The 27,834-nt window shown below is 41.7% G+C and overlaps 1 protein-coding gene across 1 annotated transcript in view; it reads left to right on the top strand.

Moving 5' to 3' along the window:
* The window catches only part of col23a1b (collagen type XXIII alpha 1 chain b), a 467,238-nt gene that overhangs the window by 384,530 nt on the left and 54,874 nt on the right, over positions 1-27,834 (top strand). The window contains 6 exon segments of the mRNA XM_072912513.1: positions 6,631-6,747; positions 25,341-25,367; positions 25,445-25,471; positions 25,545-25,598; positions 25,676-25,735; positions 25,812-25,847. Coding sequence (XP_072768614.1) covers positions 6,631-6,747; positions 25,341-25,367; positions 25,445-25,471; positions 25,545-25,598; positions 25,676-25,735; positions 25,812-25,847 — 321 coding nt within the window.

Raw genomic sequence — 27,834 nt, 5'->3', positions numbered from 1 at the left:
TTATATGTTTTTGGTAACACTTTAGTATGGGGAACATATTCTAAGTAACAAAGACTTCATTTAGAGTTATTTGGACACGAGGGGAACATATTCTAAGTAACAAAGACTTCATTTAGAGTTATTTGGACACTAGTGGAACATATTCAAAGTAACAAAGACTAAATTTAGAGTTATTTGGACACTAGGGGAACATATTCTAAGTAATAAAGACTTAATATAGAGTTATTTGGTTAGGGTTAGGGTTAGAGCAGTGGTTCTTAACCTGGGTTGGATGGAACCCTAGGGGTTTGGTGAGTCGGCCTCAGGGGTTCGGCGGAGGTCGAGACACACCCGACTCATCGTGTAAATAAAAACTTCTCCCTATCGGCGTATTACGGATACGGCAACAGCAGAAGTCAGACTGATTTGCAGGTGTGTCATTTGTTGTGAGTTTATGCACTGTGTTGGTTTTGTTCTTTGAACAAGGTGATGTTCATGCACGCTTCATTTTGTGCACCAGTAATAAAACATGGTAACACTTTAGTATGGGGAACATATTGTATTTTTTACCTTCTTGAGACCTCCGAAAAATGCCTACCTCTTTAGGACCACCATTTCTAGATATTTAAAGATTTGTATTTACAGCATTATTAATATATACAAACTATGTAAATATAAAAAAGCTTGTTGGAATTTCACAAGAAAAACTTTTGACAGTATTATCATAAAAGTCGTAATTTTACTCAACGCAAGTCAAAATGTTACTTGAAAAACTGAACATTTGTGCGATGTTAATGATAAAAGTTGGAATTTTACTCAATAACAGTCGCAATTTTACAAGAAAAGCTTAACATTTTGGCAATTCTATAAAGGGTCGTAATTTTACTCGACAAAAGTCACAATTTTATAAGAAAAGTTGAAAAATGTTGGCAATATTATAATAATAATTGGAATTTCACTTGGCAAAATGATGACAAAAGTCATAATTTTACCCACAAAATGTCACTATTTTACAAGAACACCAAAAAATTTGGCAATATTGTGATAAAAGTCTGAATGTTATATGACAAGTGTCACCATTTTACATTAAAAAGTCATAGTTTTACATGAAAAAGTAATTATTTTAGGAGAAAATATTGCAAAATAGTAACATATTGGCTCTTAACTAGTCATTATTAAGTACTTATTAATGCCTTATTCGGCATGGCCTTTTTATAACCCTAACCCTTTAACCCTGACCCTAACCAAATAACTCTAAATGAAGTCTTTGTTACTTAGAATATGTTCCCCATACTAAAGTGTTACCAAAAACATATAACTTTGTCTTGAATTTGAAAAAAAACATTTTATTTTTCACTAAAGAAGGGTATATGAAACTGGTGGGGTTTGGTACCTCCAACAAGGTTAAGAACCACTGGGTTAGAGGGTTAGGGCCAGGGTTAGAGGGTTAGGGTTATAATAAGGCCATGCCGAATGAGGCATTAATAAGTACTTAATAATGACTAGTTAAGAGCCAATATGTTACTAATTTGCATGTTAATAAGCAACTAATTAATGGTGAATATGTTCCCCATACTAAAGTGTTACCATGTTTTATTACTGGTGCACAAAATGAAGCGTGCATGAACATCACCTTGTTCAAAGAACAAAACCAACACAGTGCATAAACTCACAACAAACTACACACCTGCAAATCAGTCTGACTTCTGCTGTTGTCGTATCCGTAATACGCCGATAGGGAGAAGTTTGTATTTACACGATGAGTCGGGTGTGTCTCGACCTTAACCGAACCCCTAGAGTTCCATCGAACCCAGGTTAAGAACCACTGATTTAGATAATCTTACTCATCTCACCATATGAAATATAACTTACTTCACTAATTGTTATTTATTTATTTTTAAAAGGAGTAGGATTAAATAAGCTCTGCTTCTTCCTACTCCTTTTAGAACATGTTGAACAGAGAACCTGGAAATTGTGATGCATCATGTTGTATGCATGCATGTGTGATGCATCATGTTGTATGCATGCACCAGTGACGTGCGGTGAGGTTGATGGCTGGTGAGGCACTGACTTCATCACAGTCAGATTTACAAACATATGAACCCTAAAGAGTATCTTATTCACCATTTGATTGGCAGCAGTTAACGGGTTATGTTTAAAAGCTCATACCAGCATTCTTCCCTGCTTGGCACTCAGCATCAAGGCTTGGAATTGGGGGTTAAATCACCAAAAATTATTCCCAGGCGCGGCACCGCTGCTGCCCACTGCTCCCCTCACCTCCCAGGGGGTGATCAAGGGGATGGGTCAAATGCAGAGGACAAATTTCACCACACCTAGTGTGTGTGTGACAATCATTGCTACTTTAACTTAACTTTAACTTTACACATACAAACTGTAGCACACAAAAAAGCACATTTAATAAAAAAAAACGTTATTATGGTCTTACCTTTACTTAGAAATGAAGTCCATGCGCCGCAACTAAAGCCCTCACTTCAACTTTCCACGTGCAAGATTGAATCTATTTAAAAAAGTGTAACCGAGGGTTTATAAATGTGGCCTATACTGTATGAAACTACAAAATAACAAACACGGAGGCTCCGGTTTACACGAGGACCACTTTATTTACCTTCTTTCAAAAACCTCCGCAACGTTACATCACTTCCGCTCTTAGCGCCTTCAAAATAAGAGCTCAAGGCATATACTGTATAACAGCGCATAACAGGAACTTAACATCACAAAGAGGAAAGCCCATAAAAAATAGGTTACAAAAGTTATTTAATGAGAAGCCAAAAAGTGCAAAAACAATAATGTTCTTGTTGGAGGAGTTGTGAATTAGGTACACCTGCATTTTGCAGGTGTACCTAATGTTGTGTCCCTGCAGTCATTCACAACTCCTCCAACACCAACATTAATGGTTTTGCACTTTTGGGCTTCTTATGAAATAATTTTTTAAAATAGATTCAATCTTGCACGTGGAAAGTTTAAGTGTGGGCTTTAGTTGATATAACAATTCTACGGCGGGGGTGCAGGAGGCGAGCCTCAGCCAGTGCGTCTTTTGCAGCCGTTTTATGATCGCTCAGCACAAGAAATACGTTACACACATACAGTTGTTGACAAAATACACTGTACATTATATACCTCAGCTAACTAAACTATGGAAATGTATAATATAATTCATATAGCAATACAGTCTCACTGCACAGCAGGCCAGCAGTTAGCCGAGTCCGTCCATGTTGAGGCACTGAGTGACGTGCCTCAACTGGCTGCTGTTCACCGCACCGTCTCTTCTCAGTATTTGAACGGCAAATGTGAAAATTCAGCGATTTTGAATAAAAATAATCTAAAACTGGTGAAGTTAAATGGAAAATAACTTTATAGTATAATCACTGCATACATATAACAATTTAATTACGTTTTTTTCTATTTACATTTTTTTTCTTTCCATGATTGCAAGTCACTGGCATGCATGTTCCAAATAAACACCAACTCAACTCAGCTCAACACATTGTTGTGTTTTCATCCAACTAACATGACTGATTATTTCTATTCTGTTGAATAATTCTCAAATGTAACCCCACAAAGCAGGATGTGTGTGTTTTTTATTAACAGGAGAAGAGAAAGGATAACAAAAAAATCCAGGCGTTCAAAAGCTAATAACTGTCAGAGTGAGGAAATACAGTTTCCTGCGATGGAGCCAATGAGTTGTTATAATATACAGTTGTAATGTAGTGGGTTGGTGTTAGATAACAAAGTCTGTAAAGATGAGAGAAGAGTGATAAGAATGTGTCACTGTGTGGCTTTGGAGTGCATTTATTGCTGAGTAAGACTTTTTTGTTCTCTCTTTGAAATACTCACAATAACTTGACTGTGTGTCAGTAAACTCTTAGAGAGGCTACCAACACTACCAAGATTTTAGGAACATTTTAAAAAATGGTATAATGTCGTGCATTTGTAGTTTTACTGTAATACTTTCATTTATTTACTTATTCACTCTCTTTCAATATTATCATCCACATTCTTCTCTGATTGGCTGGATCAAGTCACATGGGTGTGCTGTCTTATACAAAGCCAGTGAAGTTGGCACGTTGTGTAAACGGTAAATAAAAACAGAATACAATGATTTGCAAATCCTTTTCAACTTATATTCAATTGAATAGACTGCAAAGACAAGATATTTCATGTTCGAAATGAGAGACTTATTTTTTTTTTTTTTGCAAATAATCATAACTTAGAATATAATGGCAGCAACACATTGCAAAAAAAGTTGGCACAGGGGCATTTTTACCACTGTGTTACATGGCCTTTCCTTTTAACAACACTCAGTAAACGTTTGGGAACTGAGGAGACACATTTTTGAAGCTTCTCAGGTGGAATTCTTTCCCATTCTTGCTTGATGTACAGCTTAAGTTGTTCAACAGTCCGGGGGTCTCCGTTGTGCTATTTTAGGCTTCATAATGCACCACACATTTTCAGTGGGAGACAGGTCTGGACTACAGGCAGGCCAGTCTAGTACCCGCACTCTTCTACTATGAAGCCATGCTGTTGTAACACGTCGCTTGCTGAAATGAGCAGGGGCGTCCATGTAACGTTGCTTGGATGGCAACATATGTTGCTCCAAAACCTGTATGTACCTTTCAGCATTAATGGCGCCTTCACAGATGTGTAAGTTACCCATGTCTTGGGCACTAATACACCCCCATACCATCACACATGCTGGCTTTTACACTTTGCGCCTATAACAATCCGGATGGTTCTTTTCCTCTTTGGTCCGGAGGACACGACGTCCACAGTTTCCAAAAAAAAAACAATTTGAAATGTGGACTCGTCAGACCACAGAACACTTTTCCACTTTGTATCAGTCCATCTTGGATGAGCTCAGGCCCAGCGAAGCCGGCGGCGTTTCTGGGTGTTGTTGATAAATGGCTTTTGCTTTGCATAGGAGAGTTTTAACTTGCACTTACAGATGTAGCGACCAACTGTAGTTACTGACAGTGGGTTTCTGAAGTGTTCCTGAGCCCATGTGGTGATATCCTTTACACACTGATGTCGCTTTTTGATGCAGTACCGCCTGAAGGATTGAAAGTCATGGGCTTGCCACTTAAGTACAGTGATTTCTCCAGATTCTCTGAACCTTTTGATGATATTACGGACCGTAGATGGTGAAATCCCTAAATTCCTTGCAATAGCTGGTTGAGAAATGTTGTTCCTTAAACAATTTGCTCAGGCATTTGTTGACAAAGTGGTGACCCTCGCCCCATCCTTGTTTGTGAACGACTGAGCATTTCATGGAAGCTGCTTTTATACCCAATCATGGCACCCACCTGTTCCCAATTAGCCTGTTCACCTGTGTGATGTTCCAAATAAGTGTTTGATGAGCATTCCTCAACTTTATCAGTATTTATTGCCACTTGTGCCAGCTTTTTTGATACAAATGAGCTAATACTTGCAAAAAATTACGTTTTTCAGTTTGAACGTTAAATATCTTGTCTTTGCAGTCTATTCAATTGAATATAAGTTGAAAAGGATTTGCAAATCATTGTATTCTCTTTTTATTTACCATTTACACAACGTGACAACTTCACTGGCTTTGGGTTTTGTAGTAAGAGAGATTTTACTTTTGATTGTTTTCTGATCATTCTCAGTGTCCATAAAGAATAAAGACTAAATTTAGAGTTATTTCGACACTAGGGGAACATATTCTAAGTAACAAAGACTTAATTTAGAGTTATTTGGACACTAGGGGAACATATTCTAAGTAACAAAGACTTAATTTAGAGTTATTTGGACACTAGGGGAACATATTCTAAGTAACAAAGACTTAATTTAGAGTTATTTGGACACTAGGGGAACATATTCTAAGTAACAAAGACTTAATTTAGAGTTATTTGGACACGAGGGGAACATATTCTAAGTAACAAAGACTTAATTTAGAGTTATTTGGACACTAGGGGAACATATTCTAAGTAACAAAGACTTAATTTAGAGTTATTTGGACACTAGGGGAACATATTCTAAGTAACAAAGACTTAATGTAGAGTTATTTGGACACTTGGGGAACATATTCTAAGTAACAAAGACTTAATGTAGAGTTATTTGGACACTAGGGGAACATATTCTAAGTAACAAAGACTTCATTTAGAGTTATTTGGACACTAGGGGAACATATTCTAAGTAACAAAGACTTAGAAGCTGCTTTTATACCCAATCATGGCACCCACCTGTTCCCAATTAGCCTGTTCACCTGTGGGATGTTCCAAATAAGTGTTTGATGAGCATTCCTCAACTTTATCAATATTTATTGCCACTTGTGCCAGCTTTTTTGATACATGTTGCTGCCATCAAATTCCAAATGAGCTAATACTTGCAAAAAATTACGTTTTTCAGTTTGAACGTTAAATATCTTGTCTTTGCAGTCTATTCAATTGAATATAAGTTGAAAAGGATTTGCAAATCATTGTATTCTGTTTTTATTTACCATTTACACAACGTGACAACTTCACTGGCTTTGGGTTTTGTAGTAAGAGAGATTTTACTTTTGATTGTTTTCTGATCATTCTCAGTGTCTAACATGGTTTTCTACACCTTAGAGATGCTCCCAAGTATGTTAGTTGTGTCCTTTCCAAACCTCATTCATCTGTTTTTCCTCATCAGGGTGACCAAGGCCAGGCTGGACCTGCTGGCCCTCCTGGCCCCCCTGGTCCTCCAGGTGCAAGAGGCCCCCCTGGGAACACAGGCAAAGACGGGCCCCGTGGCCCAACGGGAGGACCAGTAAGATATTTTCCTTTTGTTGTCAGAGTGATAGAAGTACACCAAAGGCCTGATCTCCTAAGACGATGTGCAAACTATAAAATTGCGTGTGATCTCCTAAGACTGCGTGTGCACTTGATAACTGGTGCACACCGTATTATTAAAATGAGGATTTTGCGTGTACTACTAGCTAGGGATGATGTTCCAAACCGATTCTCCCGGTTGATTGATAAGAAAAGAACCGATTCCATGGACTCGAATCCCTTTTTGAGAACCGGTTCCCATTATCGAGGCCACTATAGTAAAGAAAGAGAGTTGGTTCTTTATTCGAATCCCTGGGAACGAATCCCAAATGGGCAATGTTATGCCCATTTGATTGTAGACTCTTACTGACACCTTGTGGCGATATGAAAATATTACGCGTCAATAGTTTGGGCACTTTCGGGTTGATGACGTCAGTTAAGTTCATGAGACAATTAACAGCTACCAACCATTCACGAAACCCAACACAACACTCCAATACGTGCACCATGACAGCAACCACCCACCCACCACCACGAAAAGAATACCTACCGGAATCAATAAAAGGCTATCGATGCTGTCATCTAGCAAAGCTGAATTTGACTAAGCAACCCCCCTGTACCAAAAAGCCCTTGATGAAAGCGGATACAATTTCACCCTCACCTATGAACCCACGCCAGGAAACCAGCCAAAAAAGAACAGAAAACGAAACGACATCATCTGGTACAACCCCCCATACAGCAAAAACTTCTCAACGAACATTGGACACAAATTCCTCAATCTGATTGACAAACACTTTCCCAAAGACAACAACCTAAGAAAAGTATTCAACAAGAACAACATTAAATTGAGCTACAGCTGCATGAACAATATACGACAAATCATCTCAAACCACAACAAAACAATTGCAAATGAGCCGTCGACCCCCAGTCAGAGCGACTCTATAACCAACAAAGCATGTAACTGTCGAAAGAAACCTGATTGCCCCCTCAACGGGGGGTGCTTACAAACATCAGTTGTCTACCAATCTAAGGTAATACGCAAGGACATTAACACATCCGACATATGTAGGATTAACCGAGGGCGAATTCAAAACCAGATGGAACAATCACAAGGCTTCTTTCAGGAACAAAAACCTGCGAAATACCACAGAACTCAGCAAACACATTTGGGACCTCAAAGACAATAATGTTGAATATTCAATAACATGGCAAATTCTTGCATCCAGCACACCTTACAATAGTGGTAATAAAAGATGCAACCTATGCTTGAAAGAGAAACTGTTTATTATTCACCGTCCAGACCTGTCATCCCTCAACAAGCGCAGCGAAATTGTAACAACATGCCGCCATAGACGGAAACACCTCCTAGGTAACACATGAGCCAATCACCACGCCCCTACGCCAGCCTGTACCCACCCACTCTGTGCCCTATATAAACCATGGTATGCGAATGCTCCCATTAAAATCTCCTGATGATTGAGGGTACCCCCCCTCATGAAACAGGCCTGTAGAGATGAAATAGTCTTGTGATTTTTTTCCCACACATACATATATTGCGCTCTACTACGGTATCGAGCACTATTTTTTGGATAACCTTATTAAGACATATATATATATATATATATATATATATATATATATATATATATATATATATACATATATATATATATATGTATATATATATATATATATATATATATATATATATATATATATATATATATATATATATATATATATGTATGAAATACTTGACTTGGTGAATTCTAGCTGTCAATATACTCTTCCCCTCTTAACCACGCCCCCGCCCCACCCCCGACCACGCCCCCCACCTCCCGAAATCGGAGGTCTCAAGGTTGGCAAGTATGCCCCAGATAGTTAGGCAAGACTGGTGGAAAAAAGGCTGCCATTAGGCAAAATGTCACAGGCATTTGTGTATAAATCATTGAGCATTATTCGTCTAATGATTACAAAACGTGGGTATCTGCATTACATGCATGCTTGCACAGCCCACAGAGGGTGCCACTTATGAAGTGTGCTGTGAGACCTCCAGAAGTCCTCCAACCCAATGAGCTGTGGTCTACCTAAAAGCTCCCAGCATACCATCCCTCCTGACTTCATCTGTTTTCTGTAAAAGACAGCAGCCGCAAGTTTTCTTCCACCCAGCAGCGCCCGCCCTAGAACCTCGTCTCCCCTTCCAGGCAGCGCCGTGTCACCCCCCCCCCTGCCCCTGAAACAGATACCAGTTCCCTGGCACCACCCAACAATAGCTGCGCCTCTCCGCGTGGGGGCCGCTTACGTGTCACAAGATCACTTTCCCACACGCGGCTCGGTCCGTGGCACTGCGACGTGAAGCGGCGGTTACGAGACGGAGAGAGAATAGTTTCGATGCATCCCAGCAAAGGAATGAACCCTGTGGCACACAGCATGTTGACAATCAGGGGGGGAGAGTAAACAGACGAGTAAAAGAGACGACAACTCCACATGGCCTTTGCGTGTGGATTCTAGACCATGTTGTGTGCAGATGTGTGTTGTCATGTATGTCATGCAACTAGAAAGTGAAGTTCAAGAACGTCAACTATTCTGACGCCTCCTTGACGTTCGGACAGGGGAAAAAAACCCTGGAATATTCATTCACGCAACAGACGCTTAATTAGGCACACCTGCATCCCATTATATTAATGGGAACATTATATGGTTCTATTGTAGCACGCAGAGTGTGCAGGCAAGCAGGCCATGTCAGTGTGAATGTGAGAAATTGTAAATACAATTGTTCTGTTATCATAAACATCTGTTAGAGTCATTCATACGACAATCACTAACCATCTAAATACACACTAATGAGTACTAATGAGATTAGATGCAAAATCTATATACAAACCCCGTTTCCATATGAGTTGGGAAATTGTGTTAGATGTAAATATAAACAGAATACCGTATTTTCCGCACCATAAGGCGCCCTGGGTTATAAGCCGCGCCTTCAATGAACGGCATATTTCAAAACTTTGTCCACCTATAAGACGCCCCGTGTTGTAAGCCGCATCTAACTGCGCTAAAGGAATGTCAAAAAAACAGTCAGATAGGTCAGTCAAACTTTAATAATATATTAAAAACCAGCGTGATGTGGGCGCGCATGGAGTCGTATATCAACATGGACGGAGCTGCGTGAAAAAAGCCACCCGGCCTCTTCGCGTAAACTTAAACTTACCTTAACCACTCGCTCATCTTTTCTTCATCCATCCCTTCGAGTTAGCTTTTATGATGACGCCGGCTGGAAAGGTCTCTTTTGGCAAGGTCTTCCTTTTGAATATCACCATGGGTGGAAGTTTCTGGCCATTAGCATGGCAAGCTAGAACCACAGTGAAGGATGACTTCTCATTCCCTGTGGTGCGAATATTCACCGTACGTGCTCCCGTTGTATCCACAGTGCGGTTCACAGGAATATCAAAAGTCAGTGGAACCTCGTCCATGTTGATAATGTTCTCTGGCCGGATCTTTTTTTCAGCTATCTTGTTTTTACAATATGCACGGAAAGTAGCCAGCTTTTCTTGAAAGTCTTTAGGCAGTTGCTGTGAAATAGTAGTCCGTGTGAGGATGGAGAGATTGCGTCTTTTCATGAACCGGAAACCTGTCGCTTAGTAGGAGCCATTTTGTGGTCTTTACAGATGTAAACACACAAAGGAAATGAAACGTAATATCCGCGGCATTCTTCTTCTACGGGGGCGGGTGGTTGCTTACAGTAGAAGAAGAAGCGCTTCCTCTTCTATGGGGGCGGGTGCTTACCTTGGCGGTTGCTTGGCGTAGAAGAAGAAGCACTTCCTCTTCTACGGGGAAAAAAGATGGCGGCTGTTTACCGTAGTTGCGAGACCGAAACTTTATGAAAATGAATCTTAATATTAATCCTTATATAAAGCGCACCGGGTTAAAAGCCGCACTGTCAGCTTTTGAGTAAATTTGTGGTTTTTAGGTGCGGCTAATAGTGCGGAAAATACGGTACAATGATTTGCAAATCCTTTTCAACCCATATTCAATTGAATACACTACAAAGACAACATATTTGATGTTCAAACTCATAAACCTTTTTTTTTTTTTGTTGCAAATAATCATTAACTTAGAATTTCATGGCTGCAACACGTGCCAAAGTAGTTGGGAAAGGGCATCTTCACCACTGTGTTACATGGCCTTTCCTTTTAACAACACTCAGTAAAGGTTTGGGAACTGAGGAGACACATTTTTGAAGCTTCTCCGGTGGAATTCTTTCCCATTCTTGCTTGATGTACAGCTTAAGTTGTTCAACAGTCCGGGGGTCTCCCTTCTGCTATTTTAGGCTTCATAATGCGCCACACATTTTCAATGGGAGACAGGTCTGGACTACAGGCAGGCCAGTCTAGTACTCGCACTCTTTTACTATGAAGCCACGTTGATGTAACACGTGGCTTGGCATTGTTTTGCTGAAATAAGCAGGGGCGTCCATGGTAACGTTGCTTGGATGGCAACATATGTTGCTCCAAAACCTGTATGTACCTTTCAGCATTAATGGCGCCTTCACAGATGTGTGAGTTACCCATGTTTTGGGCACTAATACACCCCCATACCATCACACATGCTGCCTTTTCCACTTTGCACCTACACTCTTAGAAATAAAGGTTCTAAAAGGGTTCTTCTACAAGGGCTGAGGTTCTAACTGGAACCATTTGCTTCTGAAAAACCCTTTCCCGAAGAAAGGGTTTTTCAAGGGTTCTTGGTAACGCTAATGGTTCCAGTAAGAACCATTTTGATCCAGAGAACCCTTTAAAACCCCTTTTCTGAATAATTGGTTTCAAAAGGGTTCTCACTAACTCTAAGGGTTCCAGTAAGAACTATTTTGATCCAGAGAACCGTTTTTGGAAGAAAGAGTTCTTCAGGGATTGTTGAAAGCATGGGTAAGATCCTGTGTCACCAGGGACATACTTCCTGATAACATTTGCCAATAATGGTGCCTATCTTTAAATAAATGTTTTTCTCATTCAAATGTTTTGAATGTTTGTTCAATGTCAACATGATAAATGACCACAATATAATATGAACTAAACTGATCTGTAGAATACAATATGGTTCTTTATAGAACCCTCAGAAGACAAGACGGTTATCGGTGAAAACCTTTGAAAAGGGATGTTTTTAGAACCCCCTGTGTCAGGTCTAGATGAAACCCTTGAAACATGAAAGAGTTCTTTGTGGAACTCCCTGTGTGGGTTCTAGATGAAACCCTTGAAACATGAAAGGGTTCTTAGTGGAACTCCCTGCATGGGTTCTAGATGAAACCCTTGACAAACGAAAGGGTTCTTAGTGGAACTCCCTGTGTGGGTTCTAGATGAAACCCTTGAAATACGAAAGGGTTCTTAGTGGAACTCCCTGCGTGGGTTCTAGATGAAAGTCTTGAAATACATAAGGGTTCTTAGTGGAACTCCCTGTGTGGGTTCTAGATGAAACCCTTGAAATACGAAAGGGTTCTTAGTGGAACTCCCTGTGTGGGTTCTAGATGAAACCCTTGAAACATGAAAGGGTTCTTAGTGGAACTCCCTGCGTGGGTTCTTTGTAGAACCTCTCATGGGGGGTTCTGGGTGGAACCTTACACACACAGTTCTAGGTAGAACCCTCCAAAAGGGTTCCAGGTGGAACCTTTATAAAAAGGTTCTACCTGGAGCCAAAAAGGGTTCTCCTATGAGGACGAGCCGAAGAACCTTATATGGTTCTACTTAGCACTTTTATTTCTAAGAGTGTATAACAATCCGGATGGTTCTTTTCCTCTTTGGTCCGGAGGACACGACGTCCACAGTTTCCAAAAACAATTTGAAATGTGGACTCGTCAGACCACGGAACACTTTTCCACTTTGTATCAGTCCATCTTAGATGAGCTCTGGCCCAGCGAAGCCGACGGCGTTTCTGGGTGTTGTTGATAAACGGTTTTCGCCTTGCATAGGAGAGTTTTAACTTGCACTTACAGATGTAGCGACCAACTGTAGTTACTGACAGTGGGTTTCTGAAGTGTTCCTGAGCCCATGTGGTGATATCCTTTACACACTGATGTCGCTTGTTGATGCAGTACAGCCTGAGGGATGGAAGGTCACGGGCTTAGCTGCTTACGTGCAGTGATTTACTCCAGATTCTCTGAACCCTTTGATGATATTACGGACCGTAGATGGTGAAATCCCTAAATTCCTTGCAATAGCTGGTTGAGAAAGTTTTTTCTTATACTGTTCAATAATTTGTTTATGCACCGCCCAAGGGGTTGAACAAGGGGATGGGTCAAATGCAGAGGGTAATTTCACCACACCAAGTGGTAATTTAAATTTAAATATACTTTTTCTTGCAGAAAACAGTGCAAAATACATATATTGGTAGAACAGATGATGAATAAAACGGGTAAAAGTACATTTAAACATCACTTTTACATTTATTGACATTTTTGTTCAAATAAAGCCAATAATGGCATTTTTTGTGGTCCCCTTTATTTAGTAAATTACCGAAAAGTTTCGAAATACATTTTGGTACCGGTACCGGTACTAAAATATTGGTATTGGGTAGAGATAAATGCGTTAAAATGTAATATCGGAAATTATCGGTATCGGGTTTTTTTTATCATCGGTATAGTTGTTTTTTTTGTGTTTTGTTTTTTATTTTATTTTTTTTATTAAATCAACATAAAAAACATAAGATACACTTACAATTAGTGCACCAACCCAAAAAACCTCCCCCATTCACACAAAAGGGTTGTTTCTTTCTGTTATTAATATTGTGGTTCCTACATTATATATCAATATATATCAATACAGTCTGCAAGGGATACAGTCCGTAAGCACACATGATTGCTCCACTAATAGTACTAACCTTTAACACTTCATTTTACTCATTTTCATTCATTACTAGTTTCTATGTAACTGTTTTTATATTGTTTTACTTTCTTTTTTATTCAAGAAAATGTCTTTAATTTATTTATCCAATTTTATTTTATTAATTTAAAAAAAAAAAGGACCTTATCTTTACCATACCAGGTTGTCCAAATTAGGCATAATAATGTGTTAATTCCACGACTGTATGTATCGATATCGGTTGATATCGGTATCGATAATTAAAGAGTAAAAAGCCATTATCGGACATCTCTATTATTGGGACAACCCTAGTAAGCATGTAATTAAGTTAGTACTTCCTAAACATAGCATTTTGGTTTATTCGTATTTTATTTGACTTTTATTCGATTTTATTATATCCACAAAAATTAAAGTATGAAAGTAGATTAAATATGAAAAAAAGAAATAAACTTTTTCAATGGAATAATTATCATATTTTTCCTGGCCTACAAAGATTGTCTATTCAGTTTGTTTTTTTTAAACAAAATTCTGATCCATTTAAATATACCGTATTTTCCGCACCATAAGGCGCCCTGGGTTATAAGCCGCGCCTTCAATGAACGGCATATTTCAAAACTTTGTCCACCTATAAGCCGCCCCGTGTTATAAGCCGCATCTAACTGCGCTAAAGGAATGTCAAAAAAACAGTCAGATAGGTCAGTCAAACTTTAATAATATATTAAAAACCAGCGTGATGTGGGCGCGCATGGAGTCGTATATCAACATGGACGGAGCTGCGTGAAAAAAGCCACCCGGCCTCTTCGCGTAAACTTACCTTAACCACTTGCTCATCTTTTCTTCATCCATCCATCCTTTCGAGTTAGCTTTTATGATGACGCCGGCTGGAAAGGTCTCTTTTGGCAAGGTCTTCCTTTTGAATATCACCATGGGTGGAAGTTTCTGGCCATTAGCATGGCAAGCTAGAACCACAGTGAAGGATGACTTCTCATTCCCTGTGGTGCGAATATTCACCGTACGTGCTCCCGTTGTATCCACAGTGCGGTTCACAGGAATATCAAAAGTCAGTGGAACCTCGTCCATGTTGATAATGTTCTCTGGCCGGATCTTTTTTTCAGCTATCTTGTTTTTACAATATGCACGGAAAGTAGCCAGCTTTTCTTGAAAGTCTTTAGGCAGTTGCTGTGAAATAGTAGTCCGTGTGCGGATGGAGAGATTGCGTCTTGGAAACTTGTCGCTTAGTAGGAGCCATTTTGTGGTCTTTACAGATGTAAACACACAAAGGAAATGAAACGTAATATCCGCGCGCTTCTTCTTCTTCTACGGGGGCGGGTGGTTGCTTACAGTAGAAGAAGAAGCGCTTCCTGTTCTATGGGGGCGGGTGCTTACCTTGGCGGTTGCTTGCGTAGAAGAAGAAGCACTTCCTCTTCTACGGGGAAAAAAGATGGCGGCTGTTTACCGTAGTTGCGAGACCGAAACTTTATGAAAATGAATCTTAATATTAATCCATATATAAAGCGCACCGGGTTATAAGCCGCACTGTCAGCTTTTGAGTAAATTTGTGGTTTTTAGGTGCGGCTAGTAGTGCGGAAAATATGGTATTCTAACACAATATTTAGATCTAACATCCACAGCGGAGGAGTCTGCTCTAAATGTTATAATTAAATGGCAACAGGCTGGCGAAACAATTTGAATTGAGATTAAATGTACTGTTCTTCAAGTAGCTCCTGTACACCAAATATTTCAATGTATTCGTCAACAACACTAAAATGGTACAATCTCAACTTTACTGCTGGGAAGGTCCCTCTCATTCCGTGGAGGCTCTTAGGCATGACTTCAACACATTTTTCCGGGTTGAAATTGCCCCGATATAGCACACGTTTGTGAGTGTGTGTGGCAATAGTGCGGAGCGATATTTAGAGCTGGCGCGCTCATAAGATGCACTGCCATGCACGACTTCATAGCAGATGTTGAGCGGCTCAGACGGCCAACTGGCCCTCACAAATTGTTGTGTTTACTCGAAATGAGGCCTAATCACTAGCAGAACTCGGATATTTAGCGTTTACGTTAAAGCCGTTGTGGCTTATTGCTCGTCTTACAACATTCCGTTACCATCCGAGGCTCTGTTTGTTTCTTATTTTCTGAAATACATATTTTGAACGAAAATGAATGGGAAAAAACAAACATGTTGTGCTTTTTGGGGCGGAGCCTCCTGCTGATGAAGTGATAAGTTAGTTGCTATTGTCCAAAATGTGCAATAAAAAGGCCTTAGTGGCCACATGCGTGGACAGCACCTTTTAGTTCTTATTTCCAAAATTGTGTACACTACTGAATTCAATCAATCAATCAATGTTTATTTATATAGCCCTAAATCACAAGTGTCTCAAAGGGCTGCACAAGCCACAACGACATCCTCGGTACAAAGCCCACATACGGGCAAGGAAAAACTCACCCCAGTGGGACGTCGATGTGAATGACTATGAGAAACCTTGGAGAGGACCGCATATGTGGGTAACCCCCCCCCCCCCCCCCCCCCCCCTCTAGGGGAGACCGAAAGCAATGGATGTCGAGTGGGTCTGACATAATATTGTGAGAGTCCAGTCCATAGTGGATCCAACATAATAGTAAGAGTCCAGTCCATAGTGGGGCCAGCAGGACACCAACCCGAGCGGAGACGGGTCAGCAGCGCAGAGATGTTCCCAGCCGATGCACAGGCGAGCGGTCCACCCCGGGTCCCGACTCTGGACAGCCAGCACTTCATCCATGGCCACCGGACCTGTGCCCCCCGCCCTCCACAAAGAAAAGGGGAGCAGAGGAGAAAAGAAAAGAAACGGCAGATCAACTGGTCTAACAGGGGGGCTATTTAAAGGCTAGAGTATACAAATGAGTTTTGAGATGGGACTTAAATGCTTCTACTGAGGTAGCATCTCTAATTGTTACCGGGAGGCCATTCCATAGTACTGGAGCCCCAATAGAAAACGCTCTATAGCCCCCAGACTTTTTTTGGGCTCTGGGAATCACTAATAAGCCGGAGTTCTTTGAACGCAGATTTCTTGCCGGGACATATGGTACAATACAATCGGCAAGATAGGACGGAGCTAGACCGTGTAGTATTTTATACGTAAGTAGTAAAACCTTAAAGTCACATCTTAAGTGCACAGGAAGCCAGTGCAGGTGAGCCAGTATAGGTATATATATAGGTATATATGTATATAAAGGTATATACAGTATAGGCGTAATATGATCAAACTTTCTTGTTCTTGTCAAAAGTCTAGCAGCCGCATTTTGTACCAATTGTAGTCTTTTAATGCTAGACATAGGGAGACCCCAAAATAATACGTTACAGTAGTCGAGACGAGACGTAACGAATGCATGAATAATGATCTCAGCGTCGCTAGTGGATAAAATAGAACGAATTTTAGCGATATTACGGAGATGAAAGAAGGCCGTTTTAGTAACACTCTTAATGTGTGACTCAAAGGAGAGAGTTGGGTGGAAGATAATACCCAGATTCTTTACTGATTCGCCTTGTGTAATTGTTTGGTTGTCAAATGTTAAGGTGGTATTATTAAATAAATGTCGGTGTTTAGCAGGACCGATAATCAGCATTTCCGTTTTCTTGGCGTTGAGTTGCAAGAAGTTAGCGGACATCCATTGTTTAATTTCATTAAGACACGCCTCCAGCTGACTACAATCCGGCGTGTTGGTCAGCTTTAGGGGCATGTAGAGTTGGCTGTCATCAGCATAACAATGAAAGCTAACACCGTATTTGCGTATGATGTCGCCTAGCGGCAGCATGTAAATACTAAAGAGTGCAGGGCCAAGAACCGAACCCTGAGGAACTCCGCACGTTACCTTAACATAGTCAGAGGTCACATTATTATGGGAGACGCACTGCATCCTGTCAGTAAGATAAGAGTTAAACCACGACAAGGCTAAGTCTGACATACCAATACGTGTTTTGATACGCTCTAATAAAATATTATGATCGACGGTATCGAAAGCAGCGCTAAGATCAAGAAGCAGCAACATAGATGACGCATCAGAATCCATCGTTAGCAGTAGATCATTAGTCATTTTTGCGAGGGCTGTCTCCGTAGAGTGATTTGCCCTGAAACCGGATTGAAAAGGTTCACAGAGATTGTTAGACACTAAGTGTTCATTTAGCTGCTGGGGTCTTATGCCGCTTATGTGGACACTTATACTGCCATCTGGTGGTGTCAGAAGAGTATAACATACAATGGAATTTGGGGGAAAAAAAGCGTAAAAATAAAAATGAGCATGTGACTACACATGAAGTACACATTTGTGTACTTATGGACTAAGTACATCATATCAAAAGATGATTTTTTGTTTGTATTCTAATTAGGGTCCAATAAGCCCAAATAGCAAAGAGAAATAAAAAAAAGCATGTAAACAAATAGCTTGGGCCTTAAAGGGGAACATTATCACAATTTCAGAAGGGTTAAAACCATTAAAAATCAGTTCCCAGTGGCTTATTATATTTTTCGAAGTTTTTTTCAAAATTTTACCCATCACGCAATATCCCTAAAAAAAAAGCTTCAAAGTGCCTGATTTTAACCATCGTTATAAACACCCGTCCATTTTCCTGTGACGTCACATAGTGAAGCCAACACAAACAAACATGGCGGAAAGAACAGCAAGCTATAGCGACATTAGCTCGGATTCAGACTCGGATTTCAGCGGCTTAAGCGATTCAACAGATTACGCATGTATTGAAACGGATGGTTGTAGTGTGGAGGCAGGTAGCGAAAACCAAATTGAAGAAGAAACTGAAGCTATTGAGCCATATCGGTTTGAACCGTATGCAAGCGAAACCCACGAAAACGACACGACAGCCAGCGACACGGGAGAAAGCGAGGACGAATTCGGCGATTCCCTTCTAACCAACGATTGGTATGTGTTTGTTTGGTATTAAAGGAAACTAACAACTATGAACTAGGTTTACAGCATATGAAATACATTTGGCAACAACATGCACTTTGAGAGTGCAGACAGCCCAGTTTTCATCAATTAATATATTCTGTAGACATACCCTCATCCGCGCTCTTTTCCTGAAAGCTGATCCGTCCAGGTTTGGAGTTGATGTCAGCAGGCCAGGGAAGCTAGGGTCGATAGAGGGTTTAGCTCGCTCGTCTGCGGGAACAAACTGCCGCCATTGCTTGCCGTGCTAGCGAGGTCCTTTGTCCCTGAATTGCTCACACACTCCGGCAGATTCAATGGGGGTCTGGCGGCAGATTTCTTTGACTTTATGGTTGGAAATGCATCTGCTTTGAGTGTCGCAGGATATCCACACATTCTTGCCATCTGTCGTAGCATAGCTTTCGTGGGTAAAGTGTGCGGAACAAACGTCCAATTTCTTGCCACTTTGGCATCTTTGGGCCACTGGTGCAACTTGAATCCGTCCCTGTTGGTGTTGTTACACCCTCCGACAACACACCCACGAGGCATGATGTCTCCAAGGTACGGAAAACAGTCGAAAAAACGGAAAATAACAGAGCTGATTTGACTCGGTCCGCATTGCCGGCAGTAAGTCGGACCGTTTCCAGTGAGGGTTGGACTCCGCCAAGGCTGCTCTTTGTCACCCATTCTGTTCATAACCTTTATGGACAGAATTTCTAGACGCAGTCAAGGCGTTGAGGGGATCTGGTTTGGTGGCTGCAGGATTAGGTCTCTGCTATTTGCAGATGATGTGGTCCTGATGGCTTCCTCCGGCCAAGATCTTCAGCTCTCGCTGGATCGGTTCGCAGCCGAGTGTGAAGCGACTGGGATGAGAATCAGCACCTCCAAGTCCGAGTCCATGGTTCTCGCTCGGAAAAGGGTGGAGTGCCATCTCCGGGTTGGGGAGGAGATCTTGCCCCAAGTGGAGGAGTTCAAGTACCTCGGAGTCTTGTTCACGAGTGAGGGAAGAGTGGATCGTGAGATCGACAGGCGGATCGGTGCGGCGTCTTCAGTAATGCGGACGCTGTATCGATCCGTTGTAGTGAAGAAGGAGCTGAGCCGGAAGGCAAAGCTCTCGATTTACCGGTCGATCTACGTTCCCATCCTCACCTATGGTCATGAGCTTTGGGTTATGACCGAAAGGACAAGATCACGGGTACAAGCGGCCGAAATGAGTTTCCTCCGCCGGGTGGCGGGGCTCTCCCTTAGAGATAGGGTGAGAAGCTCTGTCATCCGGGGGGAGCTCAAAGTAAAGCCGCTGCTCCTCCACATCGAGAGGAGCCAGATGAGGTGGTTCGGGCATCTGGTCAGGATGCCACCCGAACGCCTCCCTAGGGAGGTGTTTAGGGCACGTCCGACCGGTAGGAGGCCACGGGGAAGACCCAGGACACGTTGGGAAGACTATGTCTCCCGGCTGGCCTGGGAACGCCTCTGGGTCCCACAGGAAGAGCTGGACGAAGTGGCTGGGGAGAGGGAAGTCTGGGCTTCCCTGCTTAGGCTGCTGCCCCCGCGACCCGACCTCGGATAAGCGGAAGAAGATGGATGGATGGATGGATGGATCTTTATCCAATCCAATCCAATCCACTTCATTTATATAGCACATTCAAACAACAGAATGTTTCCAAAGTGCTGCACAACAATATTAAAAACAATAATCAAATATTATCCTTAGCTCCACCAATGACTGAATAAAAACAAAAAAATAAATACATATAAAACCAATATAAAAACAGTATAAAATAAATATGATTAAAAACAAATTTAAAGGGTAAAACCAATTACAACAGTAAATATAAATCACAATTTTAAAAACACAGAGGACAACAGAACTCACATAGTGTTAAAAGCCAGAGAAAAATGCAGATAAAACGCAAATCTATGTCCCTCTAAAAAAGAAAAGTGACACGTTTAAAATCATTTTTAAATCGTCTTGAGGACCTGAAAGCATGGTTGGCGGTTAACTCTCTAAACTTAAAGGAGAACAAGACAGAAATTATCTTATTTAACTCAAAAGTAAAACAGAATGCTCCCCCCAGTGACCTGGAAACCCTGATGCCTTATTTAAAACCCACAGTCACAAATCTTGGTTTTAAGTTCGACAATAATTTTGAATTGGAACAGATTAATAACTCCGTTATACGATCTAGTTTTCATCGTCTACACTAAGCCGGATAACCCCTTAAACCAGGGGTCGGCAACCCGCGGCTCTAGAGCCGCATGCGGCTCTTTAGCGCCGCCCTAGTGGCTCTCTGGAGCTTTTTCAAAAATGTATGAAAAATGAAAAAAGATGAGGGGAAAAAAATCTATTTTTTTGTTTTAATATGGTTTCTGTAGGAGGACAAACGTGACACAAACCTCCCTAATTGTTACAAAGCACACTGTTTATATTAAACATGCTTCACTGATTCCAGTATTTGGCGAGCGCCGTTTTGTCCTACTAATTTTGGCGGCCCTTGAACTCACCTTAGTTTGTTTACATGTATAACTTTCTCCGACTTTCGAGGACGTGTTTTATGCCACTTCTTTTTCTGTCTCATTTTGTCCACCAAACTTTTAAGGTTGTGCATGAAAGGTGAGTTGTGTTGATGTTATTGACTTGTGTGGAGTGCTAATCAGACATATTTGGTCACTGCATGACTGCAAGCTAATCGATGCTAACATGCTATTTAGGCTAGCTATATGTACATATTGCATCATTATGCCTCATTTGTAGCTATATTTGAGCTCATTTAGTTTCCTTTAAGTCCTCTTAATTCAATTTATATATCATGACACACTATCTGTATGTAATATGGCTTTTAATTTTTTGCGGCTCCAGACAGATTTGTTTTTGTATTTTTGGTCCAATAAAGTTAAAGTTAAAGTACCAATGATTATGGCTCTTTCAACATTTTGGGTTGCCGACCCCTGCCTTAAACGAATAACTATTCAGCCTAAGCCCCGTTTCAGCCACACTAAACCATCGTTTAAGGTTCCCCTCCTCAGATAATTTTTTACACGGGTAAGTGCGCCGTCTATTTATTGAATCTCCGGCTCTTAGCTTTGTATAGACTCATTGATCGTTTACAAACTGAGTTCGGAGAGGAAGTGACGTCAGAAAGAACGCGCCACAGCCAGCTTCATAATAAAGCGGTTTTGTAACTCGGAGCTAACCACTGGAAATATGAAGGCAAGTCATCCAGACATGCCCGTGTTTCTCCTTCTTCTACATGTACAGACGCTTGTGGAAATCACACATGAATACCTTAAGAGAAAGGGATTGCAGCTATTTGGGATACAACATTTCTAAGACGGCAAGAGGACATTCCAATGTGATTCTACTTACCGAAAAACTTTGTCCATTTGTCAAAGGAGAGACAACTAGAATGCGGGCTCCCGTGGATGTGATAAAAAAGGTAGCGTCCATCAATCCATCCATCTTCTTCCGCTTATCGGAGGTCGGATCGCGGGGGCAGCAGCCTAAGCAGGGAAGCCCAGACTTCCCTCTCCCCAGCCACTTCGTCCAGCTCTTTCCGGGGGATCCCGAGGCGTTCCCAGGCCAGCCGGGAGACATAGTCTTCCCAACGTGTCCTGGGTCTTCCCCGTGGCCTCCTACCGGTCGGACGTACAGTAGTCCAAGCGTGATGAAGTAAAAGCATGGATTACCCGCTCAAAGTCGTTAAAAGATAAAACAGATTTTATTTTTGCTAAAAGTCTTACACTAAGGTTATCCACGGTAAATCCCACCTAACCTTATCCTTGTCCACACACACACAATGGTCGTTTAAGACCCCCCCCGTCCCCCTCCGTCAGCCGGCACGTGACCTAGTACACATGCACGGAAAATGCCCACGTCATAGTCACCTCCAGTGTTGCTATGTGTGCAAGTTCTTAAACTTAACTTATCTGAACAATATCCAGTGTTGTGGTATTTCAATGAACTGGAATCCAGTGTGCTGTGGGGCCCTATGGTAGTGAATCACACCTGAAAAGAACATTTTATATCAATCAATCTAGGGATCTAGATATCTGGTCAGGACACTCCTCACTCTTTTGCCTTCACCTTCATCGTCCATTCGTTTTTGGTGACTTTATACACTCTGGACCTAGACGTTGAGTCCGCGACATACATGGCGGACAATAACTGATACAGTCTGCTTTGCCGGTCCAAAAGCCTTCGCCGTTTTCTCGACGGTCGGGTAATACAAAGCACACGCTACCTTTTGCTTTTGACAGAATTTCTAGGCGCAGTCAGGGCGTTGAGGGGATCTGGTTTGGTGGCTGCAGGATTAGGTCTCTGCTTTTTGCAGATGATGTAGTCCTGATGGCTTCATCTGGCCAGGATCTTCAGCTCTCACTGGATCGGTTCGCAGCCGAGTGTGAAGCGACTGGGATGAGAATCAGCACCTCCAAGTCCGAGTCCATGGTTCTCACCTGGAAAATGGTGGAGTGCCATCTCCAGGTTGGGGAGGAGATCTTGCCCCAAGTGGAGGAGTTCAAGTACCTCGGAGTCTTGTTCACGAGTGAGGGAAGAGTGGATCGTGAGATCGACAGGCGGATCGGTGCGGCGTCTTCAGTAATGCGAGAGCTGTATCGATCCGTTGTGGTGAAGGAGCTGAGCCGGAAGGCAAAGCTCTCAATTTACCGGTCGATCTACGTTCCCATCCTCACCTACGGTCATGAGCTTTGGGTTATGACCGAAAGGACAAGATCACGGGTACAAGCGGCCAAAATGAGTTTCCTCCGCCGGGTGGCGGGGCTCTCCCTTAGAGATAGGGTGAGAAGCTCTGTCATCCGGGGGGAGCTCAAAGTAAAGCCGCTGCTCCTCCACATGGAGAGGAGCCAGATGAGGTGGTTCGGGCATCTGGTCAGGATGCCACCCGAACGCCTCCCTCGGGAGGTGTTTAGGGCACGTCCGACCAGTAGGAGGCCACGGGGAAGACCCAGGACACGTTGGGAAGACTATGTCTCCCGGCTGGCCTGGGAACGCCTCGGGATCCCCCGGGAAGAGCTGGACGAAGTGGCTGGGGAGAGGGAAGTCTGGGCTTCCCTGCTTAGGCTGCTGCCCCCGCGACCCGACCTCGGATAAGCGGAATAAGATGGACGGATGGATGGATTTTTTGTGGCTCCAGACAGATTTGTTTTTGTATTTTCGGTCCAATATGGCTCTTTCAACGTTTCGGGTTGCCGACCCCTGGATTAGCGCCACAAGATGTGTCAGACCCTTTTAAAAACGTTCACCCCGCACAAGGAATCCAAGGTCAGCTGGTCAGTTTCTTCTTGTCGTCCAAGAAATCTGTTTAAAATCCAGAGGTGATGGTGCATTTTCTGCTGTGGCTCCAAAACTTTGGAACAATATCCCTCAGTTCCTTCTTTAATGAGTTGTAAATCACGTCTTAAAACATATTTTTACTCTTTGGCTTTCAAACCAGCATGAGAGTTGTGTGATTTTAGTCTATTTTATTCTATTCCTCTCATATATTGTATGTATTTATTCTTTTATAGTTAAATGTTTTATATTACTGACTCTCCTAGTATGTACAGTATGTCTCAACTTCTGTGCAGCACTTTATGAAACTTTTATTGTTTTTTTAAATGTGCTATATAAATAAAGTGGATTGGATTGGAAGTGCTTATCACTTACCGTATTTTCCGCACCATAAGCCGCCCTGGGTTATAAGCCGCGCCTTCAATGAACGGCATATTTCAAAACTTTGTCCACCTATAAGCCGCCCCGTGTTGTAAGCCGCATCTAACTGCGCTAAAGGAATGTCAAAAAAACAGTCAGATAGGTCAGTCAAACTTTAATAATATATTAAAAACCAGCGTTCTAACAACTCTGTTCACTCCCAAAATGTACGCAAATGTGCAATCACAAACATACGTATATCAACATGGACAGAGCTGCGTGAAAAAAGCCACCCGGCCTCTTCGCGTAAACTTAAACTTACCTTAACCACTCGCTCATCTTTTCTTCATCCATCCCTTCGAGTTAGCTTTTATGATGACGCCGGCTGGAAAGGTCTCTTTTGGCAAGGTCTTCCTTTTGAATATCACCATGGGTGGAAGTTTCTGGCCATTAGCATGGCAAGCTAGAACCACAGTGAAGGATGACTTCTCATTCCCTGTGGTGCGAATATTCACCGTACGTGCTCCCGTTGTATCCACGGTGCGGTTCACAGGAATATCAGTTGCTGTGAAATAGTAATCCGTGTGCGGATGGAGAGATTGCGTCTTTTCATGAACCGGATACCTGTCGCTTAGTAGGAGTCATGTTGTGGTCTTTACAGATGTAAACACACAAAGGAAATGAAACGTACGGTGATATCCACGCGCTTTTTCTTCTTCTACGCGGGCGGGTGGTTGCTTACAGTAGAAGAAGCGCTTCCTGTTCTATGGGGGCGGGTGCTTACCTTGGCGGTTGCTTGCGTAGAAGAAGAAGCGCTTCCTGTTCTACCGGGAAAAAAGATGGCGGCTGTTTACCGAAGTTGCGAGACCGAAACTTTATGAAAATGAATCTTAATATTTATCCATATATAAAGCGCACCGGGTTATAAGGCGCACTGTCAGCTTTTGAGAAAATTTGTGGTTTTTAGGTGCGCCTTATAGTGCGGAAAATACGGTAATATTCATTCCTCACATGGAAGACTCTGCTATATCATTTATTTTCCCCCAGTAGCATGAACGCTCCAGACAGACTCAATGAAACCTGTGAATGCTTTGCCTTGTAAACACTGACCTCTAGTGGTCATATTTATAGCACAGCCAATGACTCAAACTCATTTCTTTCTGTGTGTTTTAGGGATTGCCAGGTCGTGATGGCATTGAGGTGAATATACTTTCTTGTTTAAATAAGAACCAATAAAGCTCTTGCTTATTACTATTAAAGATGTATTTCTGCTTCAGGGAGCTCAAGGATTGCAAGGGAAGCCGGTATGATTGACCTGGAAATGAGTTTTGATTTACAGCGAAAAAGGTAGTAAAGATATGATTCATAATCTGATAGGGAGAGGATGGTGAGCCAGGATTTCCAGGACCACAGGGTCCTCCAGGGGCAAAGGTAATAAGCCAGATTCAATATAAGTTATTTTTGTCGTGTTTGAAACATACTTACTGGTTTTACTGTGTCTGAAACAGGGTGAAGCAGGTACGGGAGAAAAGGGAGCGCGAGGCATGGACGGACTACCAGGATTAAAGGTAAGACGTTATGTTCCTCTCGTTGTAACGTTTTGCATTTTCTGTGCATTTAACCATGTTTTTATGCATCACTCAGGGGGATAAAGGAGGAATAGGAGAGCAAGGCCCCATGGTGAGTGTGTCACCATAGGGCAGGGGTGTCAAACTCAAACACAGAGTGGGCCAAAATGTAAAAGTGAACAAAGCCGCGGGCCAAGGTTGAACAAATGAACCTTTTAATAGGGACCCAAACAAGTTTTGCATTGAATATTGAACAAGCAAGGCTTATATAACTTTATAGTTTCAAATAATAATAATAATAATAACTAAAAAATATCAATGGCATATCAAATACAATTTAAATAAAAATGGAATGCCTCTTTTCTACAGGTAAAAGCCAGTAAATTAGAATATTTTGAAAAACTTGATTTATTTCAGTAATTGCATTCAAAAGGTGTAACTTGTACATTATATTTATTCATTGCACACAGACTGATGCATTCAAATGTTTATTTCATTTAATTTTGATGATTTGAAGTGGCAACAAATGAAAATCCAAAATTCCGTGTGTCACAAAATTAGAATATTACTTAAGGCTAATACAAAAAAGGGATTTTTAGAAATGTTGGCCAACTGAAAAGTATGAAAATGAAAAATATGAGCATGTACAATACTCAATACTTGGTTGGAGCTCCTTTTGCCTCAATTACTGCGTTAATGCGGCGTGGCATGGAGTCGATGAGTTTCTGGCACTGCTCAGGTGTTATGAGAGCCCAGGTTGCTCTGATAGTGGCCTTCAACTCTTCTGCGTTTTTGGGTCTGGCATTCTGCATCTTCCTTTTCACAATACCCCACAGATTTTCTATGGGGCTAAGGTCAGGGGAGTTGGCGGGCCAATTTAGAACAGAAATACCATGGTCCGTAAACCAGGCACGGGTAGATTTTGCGCTGTGTGCAGGCGCCAAGTCCTGTTGGAACTTGAAATCTCCATCTCCATAGAGCAGGTCAGCAGCAGGAAGCATGAAGTGCTCTAAAACTTTCTGGTAGACGGCTGCGTTGACCCTGGATCTCAGGAAACAGAGTGGACCGACACCAGCAGATGACATGGCACCCCAAACCATCACCCAAACATGCAAATTTTGCATTTCCTTTGGAAATCGAGGTCCCAGAGTCTGGAGGAAGACAGGAGAGGCACAGGATCCACGTTGCCTGAAGTCTAGTGTAAAGTTTCCACCATCAGTGATGGTTTGGGGTGCCATGTCATCTGCTAATTTACTGGCTTTTACCTGTATTTGCAGCCTTCTGAGGTCAATATCAACATTAACTTTTTCCGCAGGCTAATAAATTAGAAAATAAAATAACAATGAATAAACCAACCATTCAGGACTTTAAACCGCTCAGTTGTGCCCAAGCCAGATACCTGGCATCTTTTCTTGGATGCTAGTTCATTAATGTCAGGGCTCAGGCTTTGAGCTGAGGCAACCTTCATTATCGAATGAAGGTGTTCATCAGTCATTATATCTCGTAGTCCACCCGGGTCGTGCCTTAAAGGCACTGCCTTTAACGTCCTCTACGAGCTTCCGTCACGTCCGCTTTTCATCCATTCTAACACATACTTGCCAACCCTCCCGAATTTTCCGGGAGACTCCCGAAATTCAGCGCCTCTCCCGAAAACCGCCTGGGACAAATATTCTCCCGAAAATCTCCCGATTTTCAGCCGGAGCTGGAGGCCACGCCCCCTCCAGCTTCATGCGGACCTGAGTGAGGACAGCCTTTTTTCACGACGGGAGGACAACAGGGTGACAAGAACTAAATCATCCAGACTAGAGATAAATTGTATTATTATGTTTATCTTACCTAAAAATAAATATATCTATTAATTTAAAAAACAACAACAACTAAATAAATGTTTACTATATTTTGCTAAAAACATCAAAATTAATTGTATTTTTATTTGCATTTTTTTCTGACTCCTTATTACATCCAGCCATAGAATTATACATTAAAATAAACATATTTGAAATAATTAATTTTAAATGATCATAATAATTCATTTAAAATGACCATATTTAATTATTAAAATAATTGCTTGTTTATCAACAACTTTAGCATTTTATTCA

This window comes from Nerophis lumbriciformis, linkage group LG36 (assembly GCF_033978685.3).
Source record: "Nerophis lumbriciformis linkage group LG36, RoL_Nlum_v2.1, whole genome shotgun sequence".
NCBI lineage: Eukaryota > Metazoa > Chordata > Actinopteri > Syngnathiformes > Syngnathidae > Nerophis > Nerophis lumbriciformis.
Note: the sequence above shows the minus strand (reverse complement) of the source record. Positions and strands in the feature narration are given on the sequence as shown.